Below are 11972 nucleotides of genomic sequence, written 5' to 3'. Positions count from 1 at the left end.
CAGGCTGTCTCTGTGGGTTCCATACTGGGGGCAGGAGGTGTCTGGCCTGTGGGCTCAGGGCTTGGGGGTGTCCTGGACCCTGCTGCTCCTCTCAGGCAGTGGAGTAGGGAGGGAGGATCCAGGGACTGCTGAGGCAGCACTGAGCCGGCTACCTGGCCTCTTGCCACAAGAGGTGGCACCCACCTCGGGCTGGTCCTGGCTTATGTTCCTACAGGGACCCAGAAAGCTCCCCAGGAGGGAAATGGTGCTCCTTGGTGACCTGAGACTGGAGCCAAAGACCCACTGTGGTGGCGGAATCCCAGCTGGAGACAAGGCTGGGTGGGGGGAAGGGTCAAGGCTCCACGTGGGGGCACCTGTGGGGGTCAGGGCCCCCAGGAGGCCCAGCACCAGCAGTCCCCAAGGTCCAGGGACACGCTTGTATTCAAGGACAGGAGGGCAGTGGGGGCAGAGTCCAGGGCAGGGTGGGGCTAGTCCTGGAAGCGGTTGAGCAGCTCGCAGGCCTTCTTCTCGAGCAGCTCCAAGATCTTCTTGACACGCTTCTCGCTGGCAGCGCGGACGTAGCTGCCGGCGTCCAGCACGGCCACACCGTCTCGCACCTCCCCCATGATGACCAGCGGGCCGTCACCGGCCGTCACGTTGGGGCAGGGGCAGGCCCAGTCCATGCCGCTCAGCGTCACCTCCAGGTACTTGGTGCCCAAGAACTTGAGGCCCATCTTGTCGTCCTTGAGCACGTCGTCCAGGGCCACACGGGCGATGCCACCGCTGCCCGCCTCGGGCTCCTCCAGCACCTCGGTGAGCCGGCCCACGATGGCGAAGTCGCTGCGGCACAGGCTCAGCGCCAGCTTGCTCCGGAGGCGGCAGGCCGGGCAGGGCGGGGTGCGGGGCACTGGGCAGGCCTCCTCACAGCTCTCGCGGCTCTCAAAGCTGTTGCCGTTGCCCTCGCAGCCGCCGTACTCGAAGGGGTGGCACTGCTGCAGCAGTGGGCTGTAAGCCCAGCGTGGCTCCCAGCCCTGGCAGGGGCCCTGCACGGCTGGCAGCACGCAGGCGTCCCCAGGGCCCCGGGCGCAGGCCTGCTGGCATGCCTCATAGGTCTCGAAGCCCCGGGCGCCCCCATCACAGCTGCCAACTGGGAAGGTCATGCAGCTGCCCCGCTGGGGGTCAAAGTGCCAGAGGACACGGCTGGAGGGGGGGCCGGCACAGGCCTGCGCCTCGGGCAGGCACTCCGCCGGGGCAGGGGCACTGGGGGCCCTGTCCCTGGCCAGCTCCCGCTGGATCACAGAGAGCGGGAAGTCAGCCCGCAGCAGGCCGGCGGCATTGCGCGCGGTGCAGGTGTAGAGGCCGGCATCTTCGGGCCGGGCGTTGTAGAGCACCAGCTGCCCGATGCTGGTGACCACCACATTGCCGTACATTTGGTCTGGCCGCATGATCAGGTTCTCCCGCTGGTCACTCTGCTTCTCCCAGGTCACCACGGGCGGTGGCCGGCCGCTGACATCGCAGTGGAGGCTGGCCGTGCCCCCAACATACACCGCCTGCGGGGAGGGGCTGCTGTAGAGGGCGGGCGGCACAGGGGCGTCCCCGGGCGTCGGGCGGGCGGTGGTCTCGGGTGGCCCTGGGCTGCTGGGTGGCCAGCTGAGGACGTGCTTGCAGGGCACGACGTGCAGGCGGAGGCCACGCAGGCAAGCCTCGGCATCCATGTAGCAGCGGTTGTAGTAGGTGAGGCCGTCAGAGGCGCAGGTGAAGCTGGGCTCCTTCTCGCAGCGGTCACGGCAGCGGCACACAGGCTGCCCTTCCCAGATGTCGCAGTCAGAGCCCTGCTGTGGGCACACGAAGCCCTCGCACGAAGCCGCTGGGGCGGGTGTGGCTAGGCTGCCATCGGGGAAGCGGGCCGCCACGCAGCTCTGCAGCCCGCACACGTTGGTGCAGCACTTCTCAGCAGCAGTGCAGTCCTAGGGGGTGGGGGCAGCTCAGCAGGTGCCTTAACGTCCCCCAGCCCTGCCCCGCCCGGGCTCGCCCTGTGTCAGCACAACCAGAGGGAGATGGCGAGCCCCCTACTGCCTCCCCCCGAACCTCACTTTGCCTCCGGAAAGCTGAGCGGGTTTGCCTAGTGACCCCATCATGTGTGTCATCTCGATGAACCTCACCAAGTCCGCAGACCAACGCCCCCCAAAGCAGGTTTTATTCTTATTCCCACTGTACAGATGAGGAAACTGAGGCCGGGAGGCCGTGCACTGTGTTCAAGGCGGCTGCAGGTGGTGCAGGCAGGCTGCGGGGGGCATCCAGATGCGGGCCCCGCCTTTCTGCCTCTCTGGTCCTGAGAACAGCTGGTCCCAGGGTTGGGTGGGCAGGTTTGGGGAGTGAGGGAGTCCTCTCAATCCTCAGACACATGACGGCAAAAACTGGGGGTGTCCCCTGGGACCCTCATATACAGGCACGACCCTAGCAGCAGAGTATGGGGAGCCAGAGGAGGAAGTGGGCTCCCAGGGTTGGGGGCTGCAGTGCAGCTGCCAGGGTCCCCTCTGCAAACAAGGCCTGGGGATGGGTCGGGTCTGGCTTCCCCAGGCTGACCGAGCCCCCAAGATGCCCTGGGCCACCTGTGATGTCTGTCCCCTCCTTGGGCCAGCGGGGGCGCCCATGCTCACCTGGTCCCCGGCGCACTCTCGCTCACAGGTGCTCTGGGCGTCCACCCACAGATTGGGGCTGAGCTGGTTGGGGCACATGCCTGGGTGGCTCCTGGGCCCCGGCGGCAGGCTGGCCCCCAAGGTCAGCCCAACCATGAGGAGCAGCAGCAGGAGAGGCCTCAGGGCCGGCATGGGGACAGCCAAGCCAGGGGTTGGGGGTGTGTGGCCACCAGTCCCTCCTAAGGCCCTGCCGAGCCTGCGGCATCCACCGTCGCAAGCCTGGGGTTGCACCCCTGCCCGCAGGCCCCCAACCGATCCCCTGGCCTTCCCTCCCTGGTCCCCAAGGTTGGACCCCAAAGCAGATGCTCTGTCTCAACACCCTGGTGCAAGGGGCTGGGTGGGTTCCGGGTCTCCGCGCTCTGAGGCTGTGCATGTGGCGCCGGCCCCTCCCCCGCCTGGCCCCTCTGTGGTCAGCGCAGGGCGGGGAGAGGGGAGGGGCCAAGGCCCAGGAGCACGGAGACACTGGCCACGAGGGTCACCGAGGGGCGGAGAGTGGAGGGGAAGGGACATTGTAACCGGAGCCCCTCCTCCCTCTAGGCCCTGGGCTCAGAGATGGAAGGGCCCAGGGATCAAAGCCACCAGACCCTCCCAGGAAGACCCTCCCAACCTGGGTTCAGGACCAGGAAGGAGGGGGCAGGGCTGGCCCATCCCTCTGGCTGCCCCACCCCACCCCAGCTGACCCCAGGCCGAGGTCTCCCCCAAAGCAGGTCCAGGCTGACCGGTCACCTGGAAGTCGGTATGTCCAGGCAAGACCATGCAGAGGCACAGAGACTGCATTCAGCCCAGCAATGGGGGTGGTGGGGGGGTGCTGTTCCCTTCCCAGGAAAGGTTCCATGACCTTCTCCATGACCCTTCTCAGGATCATGACCTGCCAGCAGGTCTTAGGGTCAAATCTAGGCCTTTTCTGCTGGGGGTGAGCCCTCCTCTGGTGATCAGTGGCTGATGGGGGTGGGGGAGGCCCATGGGGGGCAGTACTTAGCATTTCCAGAGAGCCCCCCGTCCTGAATCTCGGGTGTCTGGCTCCTGGTCCAGGTCCTTCCTTGACTGGGCAAGGTGGGTGCCAATCCCTGAGCGGTGGGCAGAGAGAAAGCAGTCCGCGTGCACTGGCCTCGCACAGGCTGCAGGCCCTGGAAGCATGGCTGGTGTGACCGAGAAACTGAGTGTCTTCACTGGCTTGGTCTGAATTTCACCGGCCATGGACCCGGATGGGGTGGTGCAGTCCCGAGAGGCCGAGGGCGTCTAAACACACCCAGAACCGAGCAAGCGCCCTAGGAGCAGCTCAAGGAACTGCAGGGACTGCACACACAGCCCCTCCAGGGGAGCTGAAGCCCTCCTCGGCATTGGGGTGGGCAGCGAGATCAAAAGCCCTGGAGTCCACCCTTCCAGACCCTTCCCAGGGGACTGGGGCCCTAGGAGCAGCTGCTTGGAGACTGGATGGAAAAGTCCCGTGACCTTTGTCTGACCTTCTGACTCAGGAGACAGAGTAATAAGAGCCTGATCTGCTCAGAATGAGAACAAGGGATGCCCCAGGTAGGAGGATACCATTGGTGCCCTGCTCAGAGGGGGATGCAGGCATGGGCGGCCACTGGGCCAGACTTTGGACAAGGCTGCAGCCAGAGGCCACGGTCCCCGAGTGTGGGGGCCACGTTCAGAGAGATCCCCTCCCACTGCCCAGCTGACCTCCAGGGCACCTGCAGCACCCCTGGGCCAAGCCCCACACCCCCCCGTCAGCAGGTGGCTTTCTGGCTTAGGGCGTGACTCCAGAGCCTTAGTCCTGGAGGCTGTGGTGACTTGTGGGGGATAATCCACGCTGGTCATCCAAGGCATCCCCAGCTCCATGCTCACACCCTCAGACAGCAGAGGGAACTCAGGCGTCAGCAAGTCAGCATGCCTGGCAGGTGTGCCAGGTTCCAGCCCTCGGGGGCAGTGGGGAGCAGGTGTGCGGCCAGCCTTCTGTTGTGCCACATCACAGGGAGGGACAGGCTGAGGAGGGCTGCCCACCTGGCCCACCGAGAAACGCAGCTCAGCCTGTAACTGGAGGGGCCACTGCAGCTTTGCTCGGCCCTCGGCCAGGACGTCAGCAGCGGTCAGCGAGGCCAGCTGTGGGGGATGGACAGGCCAACAAAGCAGCACAGGACCTACTGTGGCCAAGCACCGACCCACCCACACTCGGCCAGTTAAAATCAGTGACTTTAATTCACATAAAACGCAGTCTGTAGGTCAGAGCTGAGTTACATTTACTGTACAAAGAAATGAAAACCGTCCAAAATGAGCCCAGGAATAGTGCGAGTGTCAGACAGCAGCGAAGGGTAGTGTTGATATGGTGTAGAGGGCACCATCCTTGTCCTCAAAACAAACTCCATGTGATTCCGTTCAAAGTCCAAAGAAAGGGGCCTCGTTGGCAGGATGGGATGGGCGGGGCCTCCTCCACCTGACCTGCTAGTGGCCAGGCCTCAGCCAGGGTCCCTGGTGCCCCTGCTCCCACAGGCGGGCCACAGCCCCCTCCCCACCTCACCTCCCAGAACAGCAGGCATGGGACAGCCCCCGGGGGACGCCCACTGCAGAAGAGTCCCAGAGCGAGGGGGGTCCCAGGCCCAGGGAGGGGCCCCAGGGGCAGGAGGTAGAGTTGAGCACCAGTGTGACTGGTGGCTGTGTCACCAGCCAAGTGGGCAGGAGGCCAGGCCCCGGCTCAGGGCTGGCTGGCGGGTCCTCGAGGAGGGGCATCCACTTCTCCAGCTGCTCCAAGAGGCATCACTGAGAAACCAGTTAGAATGGTTTTGGTGACATGTAACCTCATGGAGGTGCGGCAACGCCAGGCAAGGAGCAGCTATGGGGTCACACCCAGGTTAAAGAACAGAAGCTGGCAGAGTGGGGTCCATGTGCTCCCAGAGGCAAGTGGGCGGCGGACTCAGTCCAGATCTGCAGAGGGCCTGGTGGCCCCGTGACCACTTATCGTCTACAAACAGCTCTGCATCGGCACATGGGAGACGCTGGGCCCGTTTCACGTGGCAACCGATGTAAACGTAACCGAAGGGACAGGATCATGGAGGGAGGGTTGTTTGCCCCAAGTGGGGAGGGAGGGAGCCAGGACGGATGTACGGGGCGCACCCGCCTCCCCCTCTCTGAGAAATGTCAACGCTCCACTTGGGAACCTGTGAGTTGCCCCCAGCTCTCAGCCCGTGACTCTGAGACATGCAGGGACATCGTCTAGGAAGGCCAACGGGAGCCAGAAGCTGCAGCCACACCATGCAGGCTGCCAAAGCCCACACCCTCATGGCCACCCGGCCTGCATGGTGGGCATACTGACCACTGTGCTCAGAAAGGCTGGGTAGCCGGGGCTCTGAGATGTGTCCCCATTGGCCCCTGCACAGCCCACAAGCCCACGTGAAGTGTATGTGAATCCAGAGTCAAGCCTTGACGGCAGATTCCTTCCCATCTTTACCTCAAATCCCCTCCCTCTCCAAATGTCCCAAAGCTCAGGCCCACAGCTGACATGGGCTCACTATGTGGCTGCATCGAGGCTTCCCTTCTGGCCCTTTAAAAATGTACAAAAAGGGTGAATGTCTTCTATATAAATAAGAAAGGTGAACCAGGCGTCCCGGGGCCCCAGGGATAGCCCCCTCGAGGCTGGGGCAGGCAGAGCTGCCTCCTGGGCGCTTCTAGCCGCACAGCGGGGTCCCAGGTTCGTCCACTTTGCACGCGACACCTGCAGTGCAGCCCCCCACTGTCCCAGGCAGCTCGTATGCAGAGACCACCAGCCTGCTGGGTGCAACCCCTGCTTCCAGGAGGGGCTGTGTGGCCAAAGTCTTCCCTGCACACAGTGCTGTGCCCGGTGCCTGGCAGGAGCGTTCTCCAAGTGCAAGCCCCCAGAGCGCATCTGAGGGGGCGCCCGGCCTGCCCGCTAGGAGATCTTGCAGTTGCTCCGAGAGCAGTTCTGGGGCGGGCTCTGCGGGGGCCGGATGGACTTGGACCTCTTGAGGCTGTTGCCTTTGCTGCCGCTGGCCCCTGCCCCGCTGGCCAGTGAGTAGGAGCGCCCGTGCATCATGACGGCATTCATGCCATTGGCCATGGAGAAGGACTTGAGGTGGCTCTTGATGGTGACGGGCAGCGGGAGCTTGTCGATGAGGTGCACAGGGGTGCAGGAGACAATGGCCCGGCAGCAGAGGTCCTGCAGGCTGAACACTGCGGGCGAGGGGTCAGATGACAGGGCTCAGACCACGGGAATGGGGGGAAGGCGGCGGGGGGGGTAGGGGGGTTAGATCGTGGAAGGGCAGGGGCAGCAGGCCTGAGGAGATCCTGGAGCCTAGGCGCTTAGTGACGCTCGCCCGGTGTGGGGGAGTGAGGTCTACCAAGCTCCCAGGACTCCCTGGATCTGGATGTCGGGCACTGCCAGAAGCGGCCACTGGGCGGCGCCCTGCTCCCACCTTCTCCCTCCAGCTGCCCACAGAAGTGCCCTGGGGGCCCCACTTCTCAGGGCCCAAGGGCTCAGCCAGCTCTGCCCCAGTGCCTGGACAGGAAACTGAAGCTTCCAGCCACCCTGGCCTCTGGCAGCTCTGGCAGGATGTGGCCCCAACGGACAGGGGAGTGCACAGCCAGGTTCTCCACGGCTCAGCTCCAGAGGGGAGGCCTGGGAGCTGCTCCCCTGCTCGCCCTGGGACACGTCAGAGTCCACAGTGCTTTCCCGCAGCACAAGGGCATCACTGGCGGGTAACGCACAGTCCCCTCCTGTAACACCAGGGCCCCCAAACAAAGCAGAGACAGGGCGCGAGCTAGTTCAGCCAGAGTGAATCATGGAAGCAGCATGGACCTTGTTGGCCTGACAACTCGAGGAGACTGGACCCTGGGAGGAACCATGGCTCTGGGGGGAACCTGGGAGGCTCTTCAGAGGCTGCTGTCACTCCCATCTCTACCCTCTCGGCACTTCCCGGCCTCAGGGGCCTGCCTCACCTCGGTTAGGCCTCCAGATCTTCTCCATGCCGTGCCGCATGAGCACGATGCGGGACAGCTCAGTGAAGGACTCAATGACGTTGAAGTTGCACAGTGGGCTGACTTCGAAGAAGGTCATGCAGTTCTTCTCTGCGTAGGCGCGTGCCTGCTCTGTCGGGACTTGCCTCTTGAAGGCCAGGTGCAGCCGGTTCCCAACCAGGATCCGGGGGACCCCTGGCGCATGCTTGAGGGGCACAGGACTCAGCAGAGGCACCAATGCCAGGCACCACCCCCCTCTCGGTGCTGTACCCCCTCTCCCAAAGCAGGCAGAGTCCTCAGCATTAATTCTGTGATGGGGTGGGGCCAGGCCAGAAGGCAGAGCAGGGAGCTCAGCCCCGCGAACCATGGCCCCTCGGGGCAGGGGGCCCAGCCCTCGAATGCCATGGCAGTCAGTGCGCAAGAGGATGCACAGGAGCTGGGGCAACAGGAGGGGTGGCAAGTAGGGGCCATAGCAGCTGCCTGAGGGGGATGGGAGCACATGCGCCCTGGGAAGTGGGTGATCTTGGAAGGGGGTGGCTGCAGGCGCACACCTACCTCGTCAATCTCCTTGATCCACCGGTCGATGCCGTCGAAGGACCAGCGGTTGGTGATGTCGTACACCAGGAGGATCCCCTGCAAGGGAGACACACGCTCTGCGAGGCTGAGGGGCCACCTAGACGGAAGGGGTCTTGTTCCCTGCAGGGAGTCCCAGCCTCAGAGTGCTCCTTCCCAGCACAGGGAGGGCCAGGGACACAGCACCAGCCAGCCAGCTTTCAGGCAGACTGTACAGGTTCCTTCACACACAGCACCATGAAAATGTGCTCTGAGGCTCCCTATCCCTCTGGCAGGGGCACCATGCGCAGGACTCAGCCAGCTCCGCCCGTCTCCTCCCTGTGGCCAGCCCTGTGTGCCCCTGGATGCCCTCCATGTGGGTGGCAGCAATGTCACCTGACGGTTGGGGGTCTGGTGGGTTCAGTGCTGCTCCCTCCCTCCCTTGGAGACGCGGCTGGGACAGACTGGCATTTCTCCACTTCTTTCCTCCAGGCACATCACAGGCATTACCCTGGGGCCATTTAAAGGTCACTACGACAGGTGCATGTGGGGCTAGGGTGCAGGATGGGTCCTGAGGACAATCCTGGTGGGCAGCTGTGGGGTGGCATCTCCAACACCTTGTCCAACAGTGCACTCTCCCCGGGGGGCACCTGGGGGAGTTGAGCAGAGGTGTTTCTGGGTTTTCCAACCCAAACTTGCAGAGTAGGCTATCAGTCACTCCAGCAGCTGGTGTGGAGGCCTCACCAGCTGGGCAGAGGATTTGCTACAGGGACTTTCCCGTCACATCCCTTAGAGACCAATTACTTGGAGCTCAGCTCTGGGCTGTCTTGGCTGCCCAGCTCTCGGGCTGTTCCTGCCCTGTGTATCTCAGCAGTGACCTGCCGTGAGCCTCAGGAAGGCACCTCCACTGACGCAGCACAGCCCCCAGGCCCACTGCTTGTCTCGGGCTCTACCCTCCACGCTGAAGCAGGCTTAGGAGCCGGAACCCATCCCTGAGCAGGACTCACATCCTCCCCGTCCCACCAAGTCTTTTTTCAGCCCAAATTCTGGAAGCCTTAGGGTAGCCCCTGGGTCCTGCTAAGATGGAGGTCGCAATTACTTTAACCCCTGCCCGGTGACTCCTGCAGAGTGGGGCAGAGCCGTCTCCACCCCAGGAGGGCCACTCACTGAGGAGGAACAGCCATGCCTGGAGAGAGCTGCCCTGAGGCAGCCAACGGAGATAGACCCACTTGAACTCAACGAGCAGAAACCGGTTTGGAGGGCGACAGAGTTACACTGAAAAGAAACAGCCGCACGGCTAGGAGTTCATCCTGTTGCCTGGGCACAGGGAACAAAGCCCTGTGGCATGGTGTTGGGGTGGGGGCGGGGCCCACGGCCCTCCAACTTGGAAATGCTCCTTCTATGCCCTAACGGAGGATGTGTCCAAAGACCAGTCTTCGTGGATGTTCATCACAGCACTGTCCATAAAACAAAAAACTAGACACAAACTAAACGTGTGTTCCCCAGGACTGCTGAGCACATCGCGGACAGACAGCACGCCAACGATGAAATGAACGGAAGCCCGCTGCAGGCGTCCGTGCTGAGGGCGGGCGATACACAGGAGATTGTGCGGTAAGAAACACTGATCCCAAACCTCACGTGCAGCACAATTTTTTAAAAATAGAAATATAAACATACAACACACCTCACAGAAGAGGCTTCCATGGACTTCGGTCACCACAGGCCCAAAGGCTGGGGGGGACCTGGCTCCCTGCTGAGCCTCCCTGTGGAGCGCTGAAACGCTCCAACATGCGAGCAGAAGCCCACCTCTTGAGCACAAGCTTCACGTGCACCCGAGTCAGTCAGGGAGCCTGTGGTTGTTCCTCCCGGCCTGCGCCAGCTGCTGCCCAGCACCGCCTCTCCAGGGCTGCCCAATCTGACAGGTCAGGGTCATGGCAGAGGAGAGCCGCCCGCCACCAGCCCCAGGGAGGAACAGCAGTGCCAGTCTGTTCACTGTAAGGGCTGCACGGAGCTGCCTTGCTGCAAAATTGGGTCCGCACTGACTCTAGAACTACCCTCACCTCTTCACTGTCCCCCCAGCAGGAGGCAAACAACACGGGGCAAAGCAAAGCCACTCAGACCAGAGCAGCCGGGGCAGTTTCTTGGCTCGGAGCCCGGCTGCCTGCACTCAGGCCGGGGATCTGCAACTGGCTCCTCCAGACCACAAATGACAAGAACCTCCAGGATCAATGAAGCAAAAGCAACAACACACACACAACTGACTGGGCTGGGTGTCTTGGACAGAACGCGGACATGGTGACGCCATGTTAGCTTCCTGTAAGCGTCTCACCTGGCTGATGCCTGGCCTGTCAGCTGGACAGCAAGGCCCATCTGCGGCCTGTCCTGTCACCCTCAGAGCGAGCAAACAGTTGGACCTGTCAGGTGTCACCTCTCAGGGCCTTTCTCAAAGTGTCCTAATTGCCTTTATTCTCATAGCCCAGGTAACTACCCACATATCTCTTCCTTTTCTTCATTACAAAAGCAGCATGCGTTTATTGTAGAAAAATTAGGAAATGTTCAACAGCAAAAGGAAGATGAGAGAACTCATCAGTCATCCTACTGTCCAGAGACAATGAACACCACCATTTGGAACACAGCCTTCCCGTCTTCCTCGTGTGTGCAACATCATGGGTGCAGTCCCTCCACTCAAAAGAGGACCCGTGGACGTGCTCCTGTGCACTCCAGCTCTCCTGGTGCCTCATCCAGGGGGCACGGGCTCTCCGGGCAGTTCCCAGTGCCTAACTCCTCTCTGTGCTGATGTGGGGAGCTGCCAGATGCCCCAAGGCTGTGGTCCACACCCTGCGATCTGTCAGTCCCTGTGATTACTCAGGACCAGCTGCTCCCGGTGAACTGCTAGGTCAGGCACCACTTCTGTGGACCCCAGCACTGGGCACATGTTGGGGGACAGAGCCGCCGGCAGGTGGCACCACCAAGCTAGCGGCTTGAGGCATGTCGCCCACACCTCTCTGGGAGCCTCCAGGATAGGAGCTGCCAAGGCCAGCCTGGGGGGTCCCCCACCCACCCTCGGCAGAAGTGGACACTGGCCACATTCAGTAGCCCCCTGCCCCTCACCCTCTGAGAGGCTCCCGCTCAGGAAGGCCTTGGAGAAAGGCTTGGGCCAGGTGTCCCCATCACCACCTGTCACAGACTTCTCTCCCTCTTGGCCTCCCCTGATCCTGAGGGGCAGAGAGACCGGCAAGAGGGGAGGAGTGCCAGGCCTCAAGCCCTGCTCTCGCAGCAACAAGGACGCCCCTGGGGGCTCCCCAGGAGCCCAAGCCAGAGTGAGGGGTGATACGCAGTCCCCACTCCTGCTGAGTGCAGAGCCCCTGGAGCCCGTGCCCCACACAGCCCTAGTGCCCCCTCCCTGAATGAGTGTGTGCTGCTCCCGGCAGACGACCCTGCACGGGGGCTGGGCAGGGCTGGCCTCAAGGGTCTCCTCAGCAATTCCAAAAGCCTGGGCTGTTGTGGCCCGTCCTGCATCACAGACAGGACTGGTCTTGTGTCCAGGGCCCTCACTTGACAAAGCAGCAAGAGTCTACAGCTGCTGGTCTGTTCTCCCACCTACTTGTCCCCTCTCCTTCCAGCCTTGAATTACACAGAGATCTAGTCAGTGTGCAAGCATGTCGGGGGGAGTCCAGAGGAGAGAGAAGGATGAGGTACCATGCCCCTGAGACTGCCCCTGTGCCCCTGCACACGCCGTGTGCCCCCATGCACCTGCTCATCCCCCGCATGCCCCCA

At 62.8% G+C, this 11972-nt stretch overlaps 2 protein-coding genes across 2 annotated transcripts in view; both read right to left on the bottom strand.

The window, feature by feature from the left end:
- Window positions 1–41: 41 nt before the first annotated feature.
- On the bottom strand, window positions 42–2810 carry WFIKKN1 (WAP, follistatin/kazal, immunoglobulin, kunitz and netrin domain containing 1). Its single transcript, XM_046667255.1, has 2 exons — window positions 2640–2810; window positions 42–1946 (listed from the first exon to the last, which is right to left on the bottom strand). The coding sequence occupies exons 1-2, from the start codon at window positions 2808–2810 to the stop codon at window positions 468–470; spliced, it is 1650 nt and encodes a 549-aa protein (XP_046523211.1). The 3' UTR covers window positions 42–467.
- A 2040-nt stretch (window positions 2811–4850) lies between these two features.
- The window catches only part of RAB40C (RAB40C, member RAS oncogene family), a 32271-nt gene continuing 25149 nt past the window's right edge, over window positions 4851–11972 (bottom strand). Inside the window, exons 4-6 of the mRNA XM_046667139.1 lie at window positions 8199–8276; window positions 7626–7848; window positions 4851–6860 (exon numbers count right to left, since the gene is read on the bottom strand). Coding sequence (XP_046523095.1) covers window positions 6580–6860; window positions 7626–7848; window positions 8199–8276 — 582 coding nt within the window. The 3' untranslated portion in view covers window positions 4851–6579. The remainder of the gene's footprint in view (window positions 6861–7625; window positions 7849–8198; window positions 8277–11972) is intronic.

This window comes from Equus quagga, chromosome 7 (genome assembly GCF_021613505.1).
Source record: "Equus quagga isolate Etosha38 chromosome 7, UCLA_HA_Equagga_1.0, whole genome shotgun sequence".
Taxonomy (NCBI): domain Eukaryota; kingdom Metazoa; phylum Chordata; class Mammalia; order Perissodactyla; family Equidae; genus Equus; species Equus quagga.
The sequence above is the reverse complement of the archived record's forward strand: the minus strand, read 5'-3'. Positions and strand labels throughout refer to the sequence as shown.